We start from the raw sequence: 18,108 nt of genomic DNA on the forward strand, positions 1-18,108 counted from the left end.
ATAACATACTTAGCACAAAATCCTGATTTGTCCTTTTGGGAGGGAACAGGGTGATATTTCTTTCTATTTACTGCAAGACCCACCTCAATATATTCCTCTTCTCATTAAAAAAAATCCTATCTAACATATTTTAAAGATAGATCTGAGATGATGTAGGGTATTTCATTTGTAATACTCTCTACTTTAAAAAAAAGTTATACTCTAAATACATGTGTGGATTACTGTGATTTATACAAGGCTGGAATCTGGCTAAGATCTTAAATTCTGGGATTCCAACAGTTTGATTCATGAAAGAATTGCTCCTTCAGCTATCAAGGTATTTATAAAATCTACAAAATTATCCTAAACAAGTTCTTAGTATTTTATTTAAAAAGATCATATTATAATCATAGAACATTAGAATTGGTTGAAATGTCACACATCATCTAATCTAGTGATTTTTCAACCCTGGCTGCACATTAGGGTCACACAGGGAGATATAAATAACTCCTAATGTACAGGTCCTTCCACCACCCAATTAAACAGAATTTTTATGTGAGGGCCCAGATATGCAGTGCACACACACACACACACTTTTAAAAGTGATCGAGTGATCCTAAACGCAGTCAGGTTTAAGAACCACTGATTCAACCCAACAGATTGCAGACAAGGAAACTGAAATTCAAAGAAGTTAAGAGCAAATACCTAATCAATCATAAGAGTTGGGACTAGCAACCAATTCTCCTGACCTCCGGGACAGTGCTGTAATTTAGAACGTGTCAGGTGCTTCAACATCAAAGATGACTGTCGGAAATTTTGGAAGACCCCCGCAGTACAGTAGGAGAGATAAGAACATTAATTAAAAAAAAAAAATTAACCTCATGTGGAATGAGGTACGTAGGTTCTCAAAATTTAATGAGAACCAAGTTATCTGGGAACCCAGGTGATAATATAAATATTCTGAAAAATGAAAGCCGTGTTAAAGACAGATTCTTGCCTATTGAGTTTCAAAAAGCGGCAGAGAATCTGCTGGCAGATACACTTGGCTAAAGCTGGAGAAGAACAGGAGTTGTTTCATCATTCGTGCTAACGCTATCAGCTAGCTCCTCCTAGGTGGCAGGGCTCAGATCTGAGCAGCTCAGAACTGCCAACAGAAAAGAGTAAAAAATGGATTGAGAGGAGAGGGAAGAGAGGGTGAGTGGAAAGTAATCCCTAGAAAAATAATAAAAATGTAGTGTTAAGTTGCAGAAAATGAAACTCTTAAACTGCCCAGATTGCATCTTCCATTTCATGATATGTCATAAGACAGCAGTAATTTTCTGTAAGGACTAAAATCAGTGGAGCCAGAACAAGCAAATGGTTAAGATGGCTTGAACAGTAATGCAGCAGGCAATAACTCACTGCAGACTGACAAGGAGCAACACAACGGGGATGGGGAGGGCAAGGTGTTTTCGGGGACAGAGGGCATGGCAAAACAGTCTGATGTTGATATTGGCATATGGGTGTGCTGGCTGGTTTGACATTTCTGCTCATCAAAACTTAGTTTGAAAAGGTGTTACATTAGATCCTGAAGCCCTTTAATTTGTCTGAATCTAGCAGAATCTCTCTTTAAAAATGTTACTACTAACCTTTAAGTTTTCAACTATGTGGTCTCTGTTTACAAAAAATTTTGCAGAAAGAGTGTATGTCTGTGACTGTTAACCAAACATGTCTCCAGTAGAAGATATACTGTAATCCTGAATTAACTATAAAAAACTAATCATGGAACTGAATTACCGGTGGTTGATGCTTTGTGGCTAACATGGGGCCATCCTTCAGATTTTGTTTTGTTAACACAGCTGTATTTTGTGGCTCCATTCTTGACCAATCACTTCACTGATGAGAAGACCAAATATGTCGTTTTCCTAGTGTCACCAGTAGTATATATGAAATATACAGCTTAAAAAATTCTACCTTATGGGTGACATTTTCTCTTATAGTTAGCATGAATGAATTCACTTATTTAAAAATGAGGAATGTAAAATCATTATGAATTTCAACCTTAACAAAATAAAAATGGATGTTTCATCATTAGTCTGCATGTAGAACAGAAGTGAAGTTTCTCACCTATGCAACATGAAAATGCTTGTATGATTTCTTTCCTTTTATCCTAAAGTCTTATCGTTTAAGACTCCTATTCAAAAGAGGTATAAAATTACATGTAACACATAGCTCAATATAACTAAAGAATCAATGAAACCAACTATTCCTCTATTTTAGTTTGAACTAATGTAAAAATACAAGGCTATCTCCTGTTTTGATAGTTGGCACTCAAACAGAAAAACAAGAAAGAACCAAAAAGACCAGTGCGGTACATGAGAGTACTTCCAACAGCATTACCTGCCCAGAGAGCCAGTTTTGAGGGTGTATTCCTTCCCAGTTTTGAGGGTGACATTCCCAATTGCTGGTTTGGGAAATATTTTGTATTTTAACCAGTAATTTGAGAGCAATGAAACAGACAAGGATATTGCAAGAAAATTATTCAAAGAGAAAACAGAAAAGATTTGAGGCTTCGAACTGGATTCTGGACCAGTTTGTCATACATAAGTATGACATGTCTCTATTAAAAATTAATCCACCCAGGTCAGCTGACATCACAGCAGGTCAGAAAGAGAGAGAAAAGCTGTATGCTTGCTACCTGAGTAATAAAAAGAATAGGTCCTGGGGGCGTTCCAATTCACATACTACAGCACACATGAAATAAAGGAAATTCACTGCACAAGAGGGGACACAGCTCTGACTAATGCTAACGTGGTCACTGGGACATAACTGCTCTCTGCTTGTCGGGCTGGATCCATTTACTATACAAAAGAAAATTGGCTACTGAGATGATTTATTTCTAAGAAATCTGTACAGAATTAAGGAAGCTGATGTTTTCCACATCTCATTTTCAATTATATGTTATTTAGAGTCATTACTACCTGGCATGATGTCATACTGTCTTCCAAGGAGGCTACTCAGTAGTGCCAGGAGATACTTGCACATCCCAGACATGAAAAGATGGAAGCCTCATTGGGGAGGGTCTTTACTGGGGGAATCTTTTCAAAAAATTTTCATTGCTGTTCCAAATTTTAACCTTAGCACAATGGTAGTCCTATTAAATTGTTCAAGTTGTCTTGCAAACTATCAGAGTTAGAAGGAACCTTAGTAGTCAGCTTTATCAATCCAAATTTAATCCTTAAATTTCATAACCTGCTTTGCCCCTATTTGCCAATTTAATAAGCAGACCCTCAATAGCTCCATTGAAGTCATTACTAAATGTGTGGAACAGGGGAGGGCTGAGGACTTTACTAATGAGAAAACCCCATTTGTGTTGACCTTGATCCAGGCACCTGCACATTTAAGTGCAGTTGCTTAATCAGTTACTAATTCACTGTCTTCTATCCCTTCTACACTTCTCACAGGCTATCATAAGTCCCTGCTAAAGGCCCAGCTGAGTACCATTTCCCAAATCCAGAGTCAAAAAGAAAGAAAGGAGGATGGTGTGACATGATTAGTCCTTGGTAAATTTGTGGAGGACCTAGTAAATACTGATTTCTCTTATGCCTTCAGAGCCATCCATGGTCATTAGGTAGAATTGGACTCTGGTTTCAAAGAAGGCAAACTTAGGCTGGTTTTTCCTGAAACTATACTTGGAAACATTTACGGAAGATGGTAATAACATCACCTAAAACCCACATAGCACCTCCTATGTGCCCGCACTGTGCTGAGCACTTCCCATATATTAGCTCATTTAATCCTTACAACAAACTTACTAAGTAGATACTATTATATATATTATTCATTATTATCTACTGTTATACCTATTTAAAGAAGGGGAAGTTGAGGCCCAAACTGAGACACTATTACTAACTTATCAACAAAGCTAGTTAAGTGTAGAGCCAGGATTTGAACCCAGGATGCCTCAGGCTCTTAACCATTATGGTCCACTGCCTGCCAGGATACTTAACTGGCACTGCTTAGAAAGAGGCATCCGAGTGGAAGTCAGAAGACTTTGTTATCTTGAATCATGACTTTGCCTGTTTCGGCCTCAGCTTTCTTATCTGTATAATGGGAGGGTTCAATTGGAAGATCTTTAAAATCCCTTGCTTCTCTCTCATTCTTTTAGAGAATTTCCTTTCCCAAGTTATTTTCTATCAGCTTTAAGTGATGAATAAGATATATGAAGTATTTTACGCCTTTTAAAAAATGTTCTTTTAAACTTAATTTCGCCAAGACAAGTCTAATAGGGTAGCTGAGTGTTGAAACCGCAGCACTTCCACAAAAGATACCCCCAAATCAACATGAATTGGCTGAGCAGGAACATTCTAATTATGCAACTCTGAGGAGCTTTAACTGACAAAGAATAGTATATTTGATTTGTGTATTCATTTAATTTTGGAGAGTGGAAACCCTAATAATAATAATAACAGGGTCAAGTGGATAGATCAAATAATGTGCCCTAATACATAGAGGGGAAAAAAAGATAAAGCATGTATCATTTATCTGCCAACAAGCACAATTAGACTTTGATCCTACATGGACTTTGAGAGGGTTCCACGCCATGTAGGCCATGGAATCTACTTATCAGTTTCATTTCCCTTTTTGCTTCCCTGCTACAATATGCCCCGAAGCCAGAGAACATCATTCCCATATGGCAGCACACACCGCAGAGGCTAGTAACCAGCAGGCTGCTCATTAAATACTATCTCACCTGATATTTTATGATTCTGCACGGATGTGAGAGTGTGAACTATGGTGTGGGGACTGAGAACAAGCAAGCAAACCAAAAAGGGGTTACGCTACATGGTGGCTTGGAGACTGGTGATGGATATTGGCTCAAATGGCTCTGGTAATTATTATTTCCATTTATATATTTTATTGCCTTGGTTTCACATTCACAGTTTAAATTAGTGCAAAGTTTACTCCTTACGGAGAGCCACCATTTTGTTTGTTTCTTACTGAAGATATAAAAAAAGGTGGTATTTTAGTGATTACTCTCATGTTAACTACCCTTTACACAAGAATCCCTTTATTTTGACTATACTTATAGCTATATTACTGCTATAATGTAACTTGGAAATTTAAAATAAATACATAATAAAAAATGGCCACTGAAAGCAGTAACCAAATGATCAAAACAGCCTTGAAATGAATCCATGTAAATTTTTAAGATACGCAGGTTCAATGACAAATGTAGTAATTGGCCAAAAAAGTTAAAGCAAGTCATTTCATAAGTTACATGGATAATTTCACATTCCCAAGCCTATTGAAATGTATTTTTCCCCCCAATAAGCTTTTTTATTCCATCTAGTTTCCCAATACAAAATAAAACATTGGTTCCTTCATATTATTATCATTTTTCTGGAAGAAAGATCTTTATATTAATTAATGAAATAGTTTTAAGGAAACTACAAGTTAGACTTCAACCTCTCTGGAGAAAATTTTCAGCTTTATAGTTAGCCTCTTTAAATGTGCTGAAAGAGATTATAATCTTAAGGTTAACCAAGATAAAAATAATCCAACTGAGTCCATTTCAAAACGAGGATGAAGAATCTACCTGCCCCGTTGCTGAATAAATCATCAAGATAATGTGGCTAATTTGAATTCTGACCAAAGATCCCAGTTTTTATCTAGAGCTTTACATTAATGATATGAGGAGACCATATTACTGAAACCCAAATATAGCATTTGTTTTGGCTAACTGCTTTTTTCTTTTATTTGGATGACAGTGGCTACTATGGGACCTTTTTTCGTGGGGGGTGTTGTTTTTAATGTATGAATTAAAAACACCTGATTATTTCAAAGTACACAAAACAAAAGAACAAGACACCACCCAGGAATGTATCAAATTAAAAGCAAAACAAAACAAAAAAAACCCACATTTTTTTTTTCCCCAGTGAACATATCGTGAGCTAGGAAGGTCTGACAAAATCTCAGATCACTGCCCAATTATTGAAAAGAACTAGAATGTGTTTCTGAGATTGCAACTAGGGAGAACCAGAATAAAAATCAGTTTGTTTTTGCTTCACTAAGCCCTGGATTCGAGGAGCATACTGGAGCTATTTTTCACCTTGTAGTCCTTTTTGGATCATCTTTTGGTCCTTCATCTAAGATCATTAACACAATGATACTTTGGTTAAAAAAGGGAGGGGCAGAAGACAAGGAAACCCAGGTGCTTTTAAAAAAGGCTGGGTTTTCATAGTTGTGCTTCTCTGCCAAGTCATTGTGTTAAGCCACGCTGCTGTTCTCAACTCAGGAGTATAACCTCTCCCTCTTCGTAGCTTCAAACACACATACTGCAGAGAGGCAGATGGGCATTTATTTTGGATACACACTGATATATGCTGGATGCAGACCCACGGATAACGAAAGAATAGCAGCTTCATGGAACTCTGCTGCAACATCCTTTCCGAAACACAGTTCTGACAAAATGAGGATTCCCTCTTCTTCCTCACAAGTCCATTTCTACCATTTTTGCCAAAAATCTCTAGAAAAAACAGTCTAAAACACTGTATTATAGGCTTTCAATAAGGAGCACTTTTATTCAGTGTTCTCTTTGATAAGCAAATCCTTTATGTTAGCTAACCTGGATTTTAAAAAATCTGTCCATAAAAACAAACATACAAGCAAAGCAACCCAAAATATCCTCCCTTAAAAATGGGAAGGAGACTGAATGAAGGAGGTAGATGGTTGGCGTGTAGTAGGGGAAGATCAGTTATACCAAGACGAAATCCTAAATGCATACAGGTTCCCATTACTCTGCTTGCTACTACCAGAGGGAAAACACACACACATACCAGCACTCCTACCGAGTTAAAAATTTAAAGAAGGACTTCAAGGTGACACTATAATACAGGGCAAGCACATTTTCTTTTCTTCGATTGCAATTACTCCTGGCAGTGTTTAACGTGACACATTCCTATGGCAGGGAAAGGATTATCGGGCATTTAGAAATGCAGTTACGTCTGCACGCATAGCTCTCTCTCTCTCACCCAAACATCCATACGATTACATGCCTCTCATTTATGCTAATTTATATCTGCTTTCCCATTATTAAATCCTGCAGGCATCAGTCGACCCTACCTTCCCAGCTCTTCTCATCACACAATGCAGTCAGGTCCAGCGGGGGCACTTCGGAGACAAAGCTTTCCTGCTGGTCATTGGCATCTTGGGTCCTCTGCAGCTTGGTGTCAGGTAGGCTGGGATGCTCCTGAATCTTCATTGTGGGGCTCTGCAATAACAGCACAATATCCCCAAATATCTACTGCTCACCAAAACCCAAAAATGTCTGCAGCAATTCCACTCCTTCTGGATGAAACCTCCCAAGCCACAGTTGCTGATGCACCCAGCACAGAAATCACCATCATAGCCTGATGCCCCCTGGATACTAGCTGGCCACTGGCATGCAAAAAGCGGCCATCCATCTGCGCTCCTTTAACTTTTCTTCTGTGAGAAAGACAAGGTGATTTCCTCAGGCTGCTCCTCCTGATAACTGTAGGCAGCCGACAGTCTTGAAGATTACTGATTGGGGCCAGGAATGAGGGAAAGGAGTTTGTATTTCCTTAAAGGAGTATGGCTCTCCAGAATGTAAACAACAACAAACCAGCTACTGCTGTTGCTAAGGCTGTAGAAGCAACATGGTGTCTTCTGCACGCAGACTTCTTTGCCCTTTAGGTAAACAGTCCTGCGAGGCCAGAAGCAGAGGCTGTGCACACGAATGCTCTCCTGCTGGCCCTGCAGGCTTAGATCAATTAAGCGGGGCTAGCTGCACATTCCCAGATTTCCTGTGGTTGCTTTCTCCCCAAGTGTGGGCAGAACAGACTATTTATGGAGGAGCACTGGGTAGTAAAGCATTGTTGCGCAAATTCAAACAGCACTGGGGTTTGGCGTCTCATCTCGGCTAGCAGTAAGAAATATGGACTCTGGAAATGAGCCAAAATTACACAGGGAGCATGACTTTTTTTTTTTTTTTAAAGTAAAAAGCCAAGAGCTGGCAAGACAGCGATACATAATTTATATCTTGCAAATATGCAACTGTCACCTGTTTTCCTACCATTCATTTACTCTGAATATTAAATACTCAGCTACACTTGGTTTTGCCCATTGGCAGCACCTACACCAGGCTAGGGTATCTGGCGGATGGGAAAACCCTCCCCCAAAGGCTGCTATTTTAGCTAAGTGATTTTATGTAAAAAAAAACTGCATTGAAATTATTTCTTTTGTACCTTGCTCTTTTGACAGTTTGCAAACCCAACCATTGTCACTCTCCCCTCTCCCATAAAATTATAAACATAAGTGTTTATTCACAAATATATTTCTCAAATAGCACAGATTTGAACCAAAGATTTTCTTTGAGAATAACTGGAAATTTGTTTTAGCAAATACACTATCATTAAATGAAAAAACCAAAAACATCTGGAAATCATAAATGATTCCATTAATGTATGAGAAATGTTCTTATGCTTAAAATAAGGCACTACACTAAGACTTCCAGCTACTTTTAATAGCTGTTCAACCCACTTTCAGATCCCCAAGGGAGTAACAGGGCTTTTACCATTATGTTTCCATGAAATGACGCATGAGGACTGGTATTTTCTTCACATTTGGGATAAAATGAAATACTGTCAATCAGTTAATGATGAGCTACTAAAGTCAGATGCCAAGTACATCTGGGGCTTTAAGATACTTTAAATATGCTGTTTGTCTATTGGGGGAAAAAAGAGATTTTGCATTTATGCCACAAAAATTATTGTTCCTTGAGCTGAATCCTAAGTGGGTCAGGGTTGATTGACCAAATCTGCTGCTCAGCTTTTTGAAAGTTACAGGGTCAAAAAACAACAAATGTTGGAGAGGATGTGGAGAAACAGGAACCCTCATACACAGCTGGTGGGAATGCAAACTGGTGCAGCCTCTATGGAAAACGGTATGGAGATTCCTCAAAGAATTAAAAATAGAGATGCCGTATGACCCAGCCACCCCACTACTGGGAATCTATCCAAGGAACCTGAAATCAACAATCCAAAGAGGCTTATGCACCCCTATGTTCATTGCAGCATTATTCACTATAGCCAAGAAGTGGAAGCAACCCAAGTGTCCCTCGACTGATGATTGGATCAAGAAGATGTGGTATATATATACAATGGAATACTACTCAGCCATAAAAAAAGACAAAATCGTCCCATTTGCAACAACATGGATGGACCTGGAGGGTATTACATTAAGTGAAATAAGCCAGAAGGAGAAAGACAAACACTGTATGATCTCACTCATATGTGGAATATAAACCAACACACGGACAGAGAAAACTGTATTGTGGTTACCAGGGGCAATGGGAGTAGGGAGTGGGCACAAGGGGTGAAGGGAGATATGTATATGGTGATAGACAAACAAAAATGTACAACCAAAAATTTCACAATGTTATAAACTATTAAAACACCAATTAAAAAAAAGTTACAGGGTCAATCAATCACCAATCGCTTAATGTGTATGTGTTAGAATCTGCATATAGCAAATAAACATTTTCTCAATAAGGACTGATAACACTTGTTACACTTAGAGACATAAAAAAGGGAAGAAGAGACACGATCTCAGGTTGTAAGTATGGCATTTTCTTTATGAGGAACACGTATCAAGCCAGTGACACTGTAGCACGGTGGACCAGACATGGATTTTGCTTACTGGAGACCTGGGTTTGAAGTGTGACCAACATTTACTAGCTTCGTGCTCTGAGTGGGCCACTTCACTTCTATGAGCCTCTATTTCCTATCTATAAAATGGCATTAACATAATACCAATCTTGCAAGGTTCCTTTGAGGACCTGAGAGAAGGTATGGAAGGCGTCTAGCTTGGTGCCTCAAGAATAAGACACACATGAATGGAAGCTGTTATTCTTTTTATTATTAGTAGGCACCATATGAAGATGAGTAAAACATTGCCAGATCTCAAAATACCAGAGAGAGGAGCTGTAAACGAGGCATATACACTGCAATTCGAGGTGAAATGTGCTACAACAAAGGGTGAAGCAGAGTTTTACACGCATCACGCAAAAATATTAAAGAGCCACTCATGTTCCAGCCACGAATCAGCAACAGCAATTTTGATTTGGGGGCAGACAGTGTGAGTCAGAGGGGTCGGGGAGGAGGGCACTTCATACAGAAGGAGGAGGAGGAGCAGGCACAAAGGCAGGCCTGACAGCAGGGTACGCTCGAGCACAGCAGGAAAAGGGGTTCCGGGTGGCCAGCCCTTGGGATAGGAAGTGGGGATGGCAGATGATGAGGGTGTTGGATAAGCAGATGCTGGACTGAGACAGGCCTTGTATGCTGGCTAAATTTGGACTTTATCCTGTAGTAGATAATGGAAAGCCACTGAAGGATTTAAAAAATGGAGTAATAATGGTGAAATGTGTGTTTTCCAGGCTGAGGCCTTGCTGATGGGAATGAATGCTAGTGGGAAGACCTACAGGCCTGAGAGCTGGGTTGTGCAGGCAGCCCGCGTCCTCCCCCCAACGCCAGTCCTCCCCCAACGCGTCCTCCCTCCATGCCAATCCTCCCCCAACACCAGTCCTCCCTCAACGTCAGTCCTCCCCCAACGTCAGTCCCCCTCAACGTCAGTCCTCCCCACAATGTCAGTCCTCCCCCCACGCCAGTCCTCCAATGCCAGTCTTCCCCACAATGTCAGTCCTCCCCCAAATGCTAGTCCTCCCCCAAATGCCAGTCCTCCCAATGCCAGTCCTCTCCCCCAACACCAGTCCTCCCCCCCAACGCCAGTCGTCCCCCCAAACGCCAGTCCTCCCCAACGTCAGTCCCTCCCAACGTCAGTCCTCCCCCCAACACCAGTCTGCCCCACAATGCCAATCCTCCCCCAATGCCAGTCTTCCCCACAACGTCAGTCTTCCCTACGTCAGTCCTCCCCCAACGCCAGTCCTCCCTCCCCATGCCAGTCCTCCCTACAATGTCAGTCCTCCCCCCACGCCAGTCCTCCCCAAACGTCAGTCTTCCCCCCAACGTCAGTCCTCCCCCCAATACCAGTTACTGGCTCTGCTCCCTGCAGGGCCTGGGTCCCCTCAGGGCACCCAAGAGTCTTGCAGTGCTTGACATGACACATGGAAAACCCCCAAATTCCACACACACACACAAATTTAAAAACGTGTACTTTTTATAATCGCTACATCTGAATTAGCACCAATTTCCAAGTAAGAAAATTAAAATTAGAAAATTTTTCCTTGATTTTCTTTCTTCAGAGTGTATGGATTTATTCATTCCTTCAACAACATGGTCTGGCACACCCACCCACTCCGTGCTGGGCTCTGTGTGAGACGTGCAAGCAACCCGCCTGGAGAGAGCACACAGTTCGTGGAGCAGGCTCTGGTATGCTCAATGGAGTTTTGAGGACAGTCAGTTTTGGCACAGTACAACAATGGACCACCTTGTGAATCACAGCGATCAAATGAAGTCTGGGAGTCAGGAAGGAAGGAGAGGGAGAGAGTACCACCGTGGGAAGGAGGTGGAACAGGTAACCTCTGTAAGAGTCTATTATTCTAACAAAGAATCAGGTCAAAATTGTACTAGTTTATTTAGCAATATAATACATATCACATGTTATATACATATAGTAGGGCTGTCTGTTATATGTCAGGGGCTAGAGATACAAAGATAACATTTATTTGCTTATTCATTCAAGAAATAATTGAGTACCTACTGTGTGCTAAGACAGTTTTTTAGACACTGGGGAAACTTCAGTGGACAAAATGAAGTCTCTGCCCTAATGAATCTTACAGAAGGGGACAGTTAATAAAGAAAAAAAGTCAGGTAGTGATATGGACTACGGAGAACACGAAAGCAGGGTAGGGTGGATGATGGGCAGGGCCAAGCTCTGCTATTTTATATTGGGTGGTCAGGGAAGGCCTTTCCAACAAGGCGCCCATATGAGCCGAGTCATGAGGAAATGAGGGAGTGAGTCATCTGCAGAAGAGCATTCCAGGAAGAAGGAAAGCACGTGTAAAGGTCCTGAGGTCATTTTGCATGTTTGAGGAATAGCAAAGAGGTCACTGTATCTGGAGTCAGGGCCACCATATAGGGGTGTTTAGAATGGTGTGCCACATATAATGGGGAATCATTCATACTATAGATGTATGTTAACGTACACGAGCTTCTGGACCTGCTGGCTGATTTCCTACACTGCAGTGCAGAGGGGCTTCCTACATAAACCCACACCAGCTTGTGCAGCCATGGACACACACGGCACGGCACTCACTCACCAGCACATCCACACGCTCGGTCCTGTCCTGCTGTGCTCTGATCAATCCCTGAGGTTGCTCTTTCACTTGCCTGCTGCTCCTAGAAGCCTGATTCCCAATTTCTGGTCCCGCTGGTCTCTGAACCGGACACGGTTGCCTTGCCTGAGGTTGCAGAGTGGGCTGCTGGTACAGGCCCAGGGTCTATGTGCACATGGGAGGCAGGGCTGCTGCTCCATGGCTGCGCATGGTGAAGCTGTTCAGGCTCTATAGCAATATCCCAGCATAAAAGCCACTCCGCCTGCAAATACGACTTAGCCTAGTCTGGGTGAGGCACTCGCCAGGTGGGTCCACACTCTCTAACAGTGCTTATCACAGAGTATTGCACTTGTCTATGTGCTTGTCTGTTTCTCTTACTAGATCATTAATGTTAAAATGTCAAGGACATTCTCAAATACCAAAATATTTTTAGTTTCAACTTTTGTTGTTTATACGTCTTCTATCTTCAGTTAAATCAGAGAGTACACAAATTAATTTCCCAATTTTCATCTCAGAGCTTCTTTGCTATGATGTCCCACACCAAAACCTGTCAAAAATGTTGCACCATATGAAAACACACTAAATATTCATGTACTGAAAAAAATGGAGTGTTTGGTTCTTAGGAGAGACAATACAGTATGGCAGATAGAGGTGGGCTGTAGAGTCAGAGACCTGAGTTTAAATACTAGCTTACTAGCTGCAAGATCTTTAGTGAGTAAATCTCTTTGTATTTTAGCTTCTTTTTCTCTAATACAGGAACAAGACTTCATAAAGTTGTTGTGAGGATTAAATGAAAAATGTATAAAAACAGCTAGCCCATAGTAACTGTAAAAGACATGTTATTTACATTTATACCTTACCTCCCTTTCCTATTCATTCATTTGGCAAGTGTTTATTGAACACATACTATATCCTAGGCACTGGAATTACAGAAATTAAGATAATGGTCACAAGAAAAAATAATTTACTATGTATGGTGATGGATGTTAACTAGACGTGATCATTTTGTAATATATGCAAATATTGAATCACTGTTGTACACCTGAAACTAATAAAATGTTGTATGTCCATTTATATCTCAATTAAAAAAAAAACACAAGATAATGGGATTTAGTGTAGAAGGGAGACATTGAACATCTAAGTGCCAAGCGTCATTCATGTTCTAAAAGAAATACACAGGATGCTAGGGAGCAAATACAGAGAGAGCTCACCTTGCTTGGGGCCTCAGGTGACACTCCTCATTCAGGTCAAGGCACCATTAACTACAAGTCTATCCATCTGATCTTTGTCAACACTTGTCCCTGTCTGGTTGGGCCTGGCTTTTTCTATCCCCAGACTCTATTGATCCTGCTCCTTCCTTGGCTTCAAATAGTTGGTGAATTTTTGTTCCATTCCTTCTTCCCTGCACAGGATATGAATAAGTAGCCTAACTAAGAGCTTACCAGAGCCAGCAATGACAATATGAGAGAGTGTACTGTATAATGCAGTTTGCACAGGAAGGAACCACACAGTGTTAATAGAAGAACCACATGGAACATAAACATTTACTGTTTGGCCTGACAATAAAGGAAAATGGACAAATTTCCAAAATCCACGTGAACTGCAAAGCTTCAGTAATCTTTTGAGACTGGATGGAATTGGAAGTGAATCTAAATAAATAGAGCTTTTTAAGTTTTCTGGTTCTAATATTAAAACCAATAACAAAATCCTAAAGCTTCCATGAAATACACTGAAGCTGAAATAACAGAGTCATCCATTTCATAAATACTTGTTGATGGGATATTTCAGAATCCATCTCAAACTTTCTTAGGGCAAACAAAAGCCTGCATTTAAGATCTTGTGATCATTAATATTAATTCTCAGTCTTGACTGGAAAGCCTTATCTTCTCTCCTTTCTCTCTCTCTCTCCTCCTCTTCTTTTTTTTACAGCAGGATAAGAAAAAGGGAAATAGTCTTTTGTTTATTATGAATGTCTTATTTGTTATCAAAGGTATGCTTCTAAGCTCTCCTAAGCAGTAGGCTTAAAAAGCATAAAGAATGTAAAAATATCTTGAAAGAATTTAACACTTCATTAACTTTATACTTCTGACATAAAATAACCTCTCTCAGATAATCTAATACCCTTCAATGTAGTTAATAATTCTTACAGATTTTGCTTTCTTGACAAAGAGATCGAGTGTAAGGTTATAGTTGTAATATTCTGGATTTTACACAGAAGCATAAAATATTTCCACAGTAGAAAATAACTTATCAGAAGGAATCAAATTGAAGTGTAAGGTATGAACTCCATTGTAAACAGAATTCTGAAAATCTGTGTTTTCAGTGATATCTTTAAGAATCTAGAAATTGCTAGCTTTAAGGATAACCTCTCTTCTGGATAATTTCAGCTGTTAATTGAATTTAAAAACAAACAAAAAACAAAGACTCTGGACTCCACATGCTCAGGGAACCTCACGCTGGGTTCTTCCTTATGTCATCTCATTTCATACAGCCCAAACAGGATATTTTATTAAAATGTCAGCCTTTCCAAAACCTACCTGAAGACATCATACTTTAATTTTTGGCATTTTGAAGTGACTCTAACTTTTTTTTTCACTGCCAATATGTCACTAAACAGCTTTTTTTTTTCTTTTTCGCTGAGGAAGATTTGCCCTGAGCTAACATCTGTGCCAATCGTCCTCTATTTTGTATGTGGGTTGCTGCCACAGCATGGCCACCGATGAGTGGTGTAGGTCCGCACCCAGGAACCGAACCTGGGCTGCTGAAGCAGAGCACGCCGAACTTAACCACTGGGCCATGGGGCCGGCCCCTAAACAAATTTTAATACAAACCACATAACAAACTCAGATGAAACAGAAAATAGATAACTCTGATTGACCATCCAAGATCTGAGAACTCTCTTTTTGGATAAGATTAGTTGCATAATTAAAAGAAACTAAAAAGATGTGCCACAAAGGGATAAACCCATGTTCACTTTTCAACACATTCATTCAAACAAAAACAGATTTAAGACTGCAAAATGATTATTTAAAAAATAAAGTCACAGTTTGCCTGCATTTGCCTTTGAGAAGCAGACTCTAAGAGGAGCCTCTCCCTGCCCATCTGTCCCTCTAAGGAGCATTTCTGAGGCTGAAGGTGAATGGAATGTTCCTCATTCAAATGGAAATACTAGTCAAAACAAGGACAAACCACCTTTCCCCAACAGCTGTCATTTGCTGTGTTATCTTGTATGAATCTGAGAGTTTCAAGGACAATATTAATGAGGACAAAATCTGCCTTAATTGAAAATGAAATGATCATATCCATTCATAGAGGGCATGTAAATTTTGGCATCTCAATCTGATGTTATATGAGACTTAAATAAAATACTGGCCAGGGGCTGGCCCCACAGCCTAGTGGTTAGGCTCAGTGTGCTGCGCCTCAGCGGCCCAGGTTCGGTCCCCGGCCGTGGTCCTACACCACGCCATGCTGTGGTCGTGACCCACATACAAAATAAAGGAAGACTGGCACAGATGTTAGCTCAGGGCGAATCTTCCTCACCAAAAATAAAAAATACTGGCTAAACAGAATTGTAGACTTAGTTTTCATCTCTGAAATTTAGGAATTATTGTGGTATTACCAGAAAATCAGATTAACTATTTGGGTTGTATAATAAGTTCCAGAAAGTGCTACATATATTAAAAGTAAGAAATTACAATACACTGTAAGTAGGGAAAGAGCTTTAAAAACGGAAGACAGATATTTTCACATTAATTCATTAATAATGAATTATTAATCATATATTATTAATCATATAATATATTCATTAATAATAATAAAATATATTTCCTTCAGTGAAAGCAGCACACGCCTTCATGAGGAGAAACACAATCCCAATCTTGTGGAGTGATGGCTTTTTTCTCCTTCAGGGCAATTGTGAAAGAAAGGTGACACAGAGAGCTTAGTCTAGATTTTAACTCACCACCTAATTTTATCTCCTAGCTGAAATTATTATGACGACAATGATTATTAATAGTGTGCTTACGGAGTGCCAACAGTGGTCTGGGTCCTGCCTGGTAAATGCACATGGGTGACACATGTAAGAATAGGTCCTGGCACATGGAAGAAGGATTTGAGATTCTTTCCCCATGATTCATCCACTGCCATGGGGCTGTCCACAAAAACACCAAGGCAAACTGAGTTCAGCAAGGATTTAGTTTGGGTGCCACTTGGAAGTTATGAGTTAATGTTATGAAGTCCATCCACAAAGGTTGCTCTACACCCTTTTATCTCATCGAGGATGATAAGCATAAAAGGGAAGAACTGAGAAGACCTCTCCAGGAGGCCGACAAAGCAATTTTCTTTAAAGTCACGTTCAGTGGCATGATGACTAGGTTCTCGCTGTGAGCAGAGGAAGAGCAGAGAAGGATGAAACGAGAAGAAAAATAAAACAACACTATCATGGGGAAACTGTGCTCTGAAGAACAGTGCCTAGAGACAAGGAAAGAATGTCAGCTTGTCGCCTGGGTCCCAGGGAAGGAAGCAGAGACCAGTTGGCAATAACAGATCAAAGAAGTGGCTCAGAATCCATGAAGTCAGGGAGAGGAAGCGCTCCCCTCCTAGTATCTGGCTCAGTTAATGAAGAAGTACACATGGCAAGAAGTGAATAGAGGAAATATGAGGGGGCCACAGCACTGGGGAGGGGGTGGCCATTAATTTCCAGCAACTTTACGCCAAATTTTACGTGAGTGTGCGTTTTTCTAAGAAGGGGGTGCAGCTTTCAGATTCTTAATCTGCTAGATTGTAAAACTCGATGCAGGCAGGGACTATAGCTGTTATTAAATCCCAGCTCCTAGCACAGTACCTGTACAGAGTAGGACTCAATATATATTACTGAATAAATCCCTCAGTGAATTAGGTCAGTGCCCAACAAAGATTAGGATTCACTGGGTTAGAGGGAGAGTTCTATGTATAATTAATAAATCAAGAGTCAGAATCCAAGAACAGGTTGAGAAAAGTGTTCACTCTCGCCCCCCAAAAAGCTGATAATAAGACTGCAGTGCAGTGGGCAGCGTTTGGCAGTAGTAGATTACATACATATCCATGACTGAAAACTGAGGTTGAACACAACGAATGGAAACTAGAGTCGGGGGCAAGGAAAACCCAACACCGAGGTCAGCAGGGAGGCCAGCAGAGAAAGTGGGACATCAAGATAGAGACAACATAAGGTAGTTACATGTTTTTTCTCTGTTGTTTACTTAAAATGAGACACAAAACTCAGAAAGCGAATTGGATTTAATAACTCAAGCTGATTTTATGTTAATTTGAAAATTAATGAGACCATCCCTGTGACAGATCCACTAAAACTCACTACCTATTTATTTCAATCACTTAAAAAGTGCATAAAATCATGGAAAAATCAAACCAGTAGCTTTGGCTTTTTGTTTGTTTCATTTTATGGAAAAATCTAAAGAGAAATCTCCATGCTATTGAAGTTTATCTTCACAAGCAAAATAAAAGAATTTAAAAAGCAAAAGAGTGGAGTTCTTATGATTTCTCAAGGAATCTTTGCATCTCGATACTTGCCTTTCTAACCAGTCACAGTCCTGTCACTTAATCTCATTATCCTTTACTGACAAGCTAATAATACTTCACACATACCCTCAAGAATGTACGACCGTCCTGTCACAGTCACAGTCTTACTCGTTAGCTACTCACCTCAAAATGCTGGGTGTGTCCGCCACCTTTTTCATTTTCTTTGCTATAAACAACAGCAACAACAATAAAATATCATAAAATGTCACTGTTTTATAACAATGTTTTTCATCCATTGAAATTATGATTCAATTTATTTTAAA

At 40.0% G+C, this 18,108-nt stretch overlaps 1 protein-coding gene across 5 annotated transcripts in view; it reads right to left on the reverse strand.

Annotated features, from left to right (window-relative positions):
- FAM13A (family with sequence similarity 13 member A) overlaps positions 1-18,108 on the reverse strand; it is a 317,773-nt gene that overhangs the window by 24,560 nt on the left and 275,105 nt on the right. For all 5 annotated transcript variants that reach the window (XM_058547500.1, XM_058547499.1, XM_058547501.1 and 2 more), the window contains 2 exons: positions 17,969-18,011; positions 7,084-7,231 (listed from right to left, as the gene is read on the reverse strand). In XM_058547500.1, coding sequence (XP_058403483.1) covers positions 7,084-7,231; positions 17,969-18,011 — 191 coding nt within the window. The remainder of the gene's footprint in view (positions 1-7,083; positions 7,232-17,968; positions 18,012-18,108) is intronic.

Source organism: Diceros bicornis, chromosome 8 (assembly GCF_020826845.1).
Source record: "Diceros bicornis minor isolate mBicDic1 chromosome 8, mDicBic1.mat.cur, whole genome shotgun sequence".
Classification (NCBI taxonomy): Eukaryota; Metazoa; Chordata; class Mammalia; order Perissodactyla; family Rhinocerotidae; genus Diceros; species Diceros bicornis.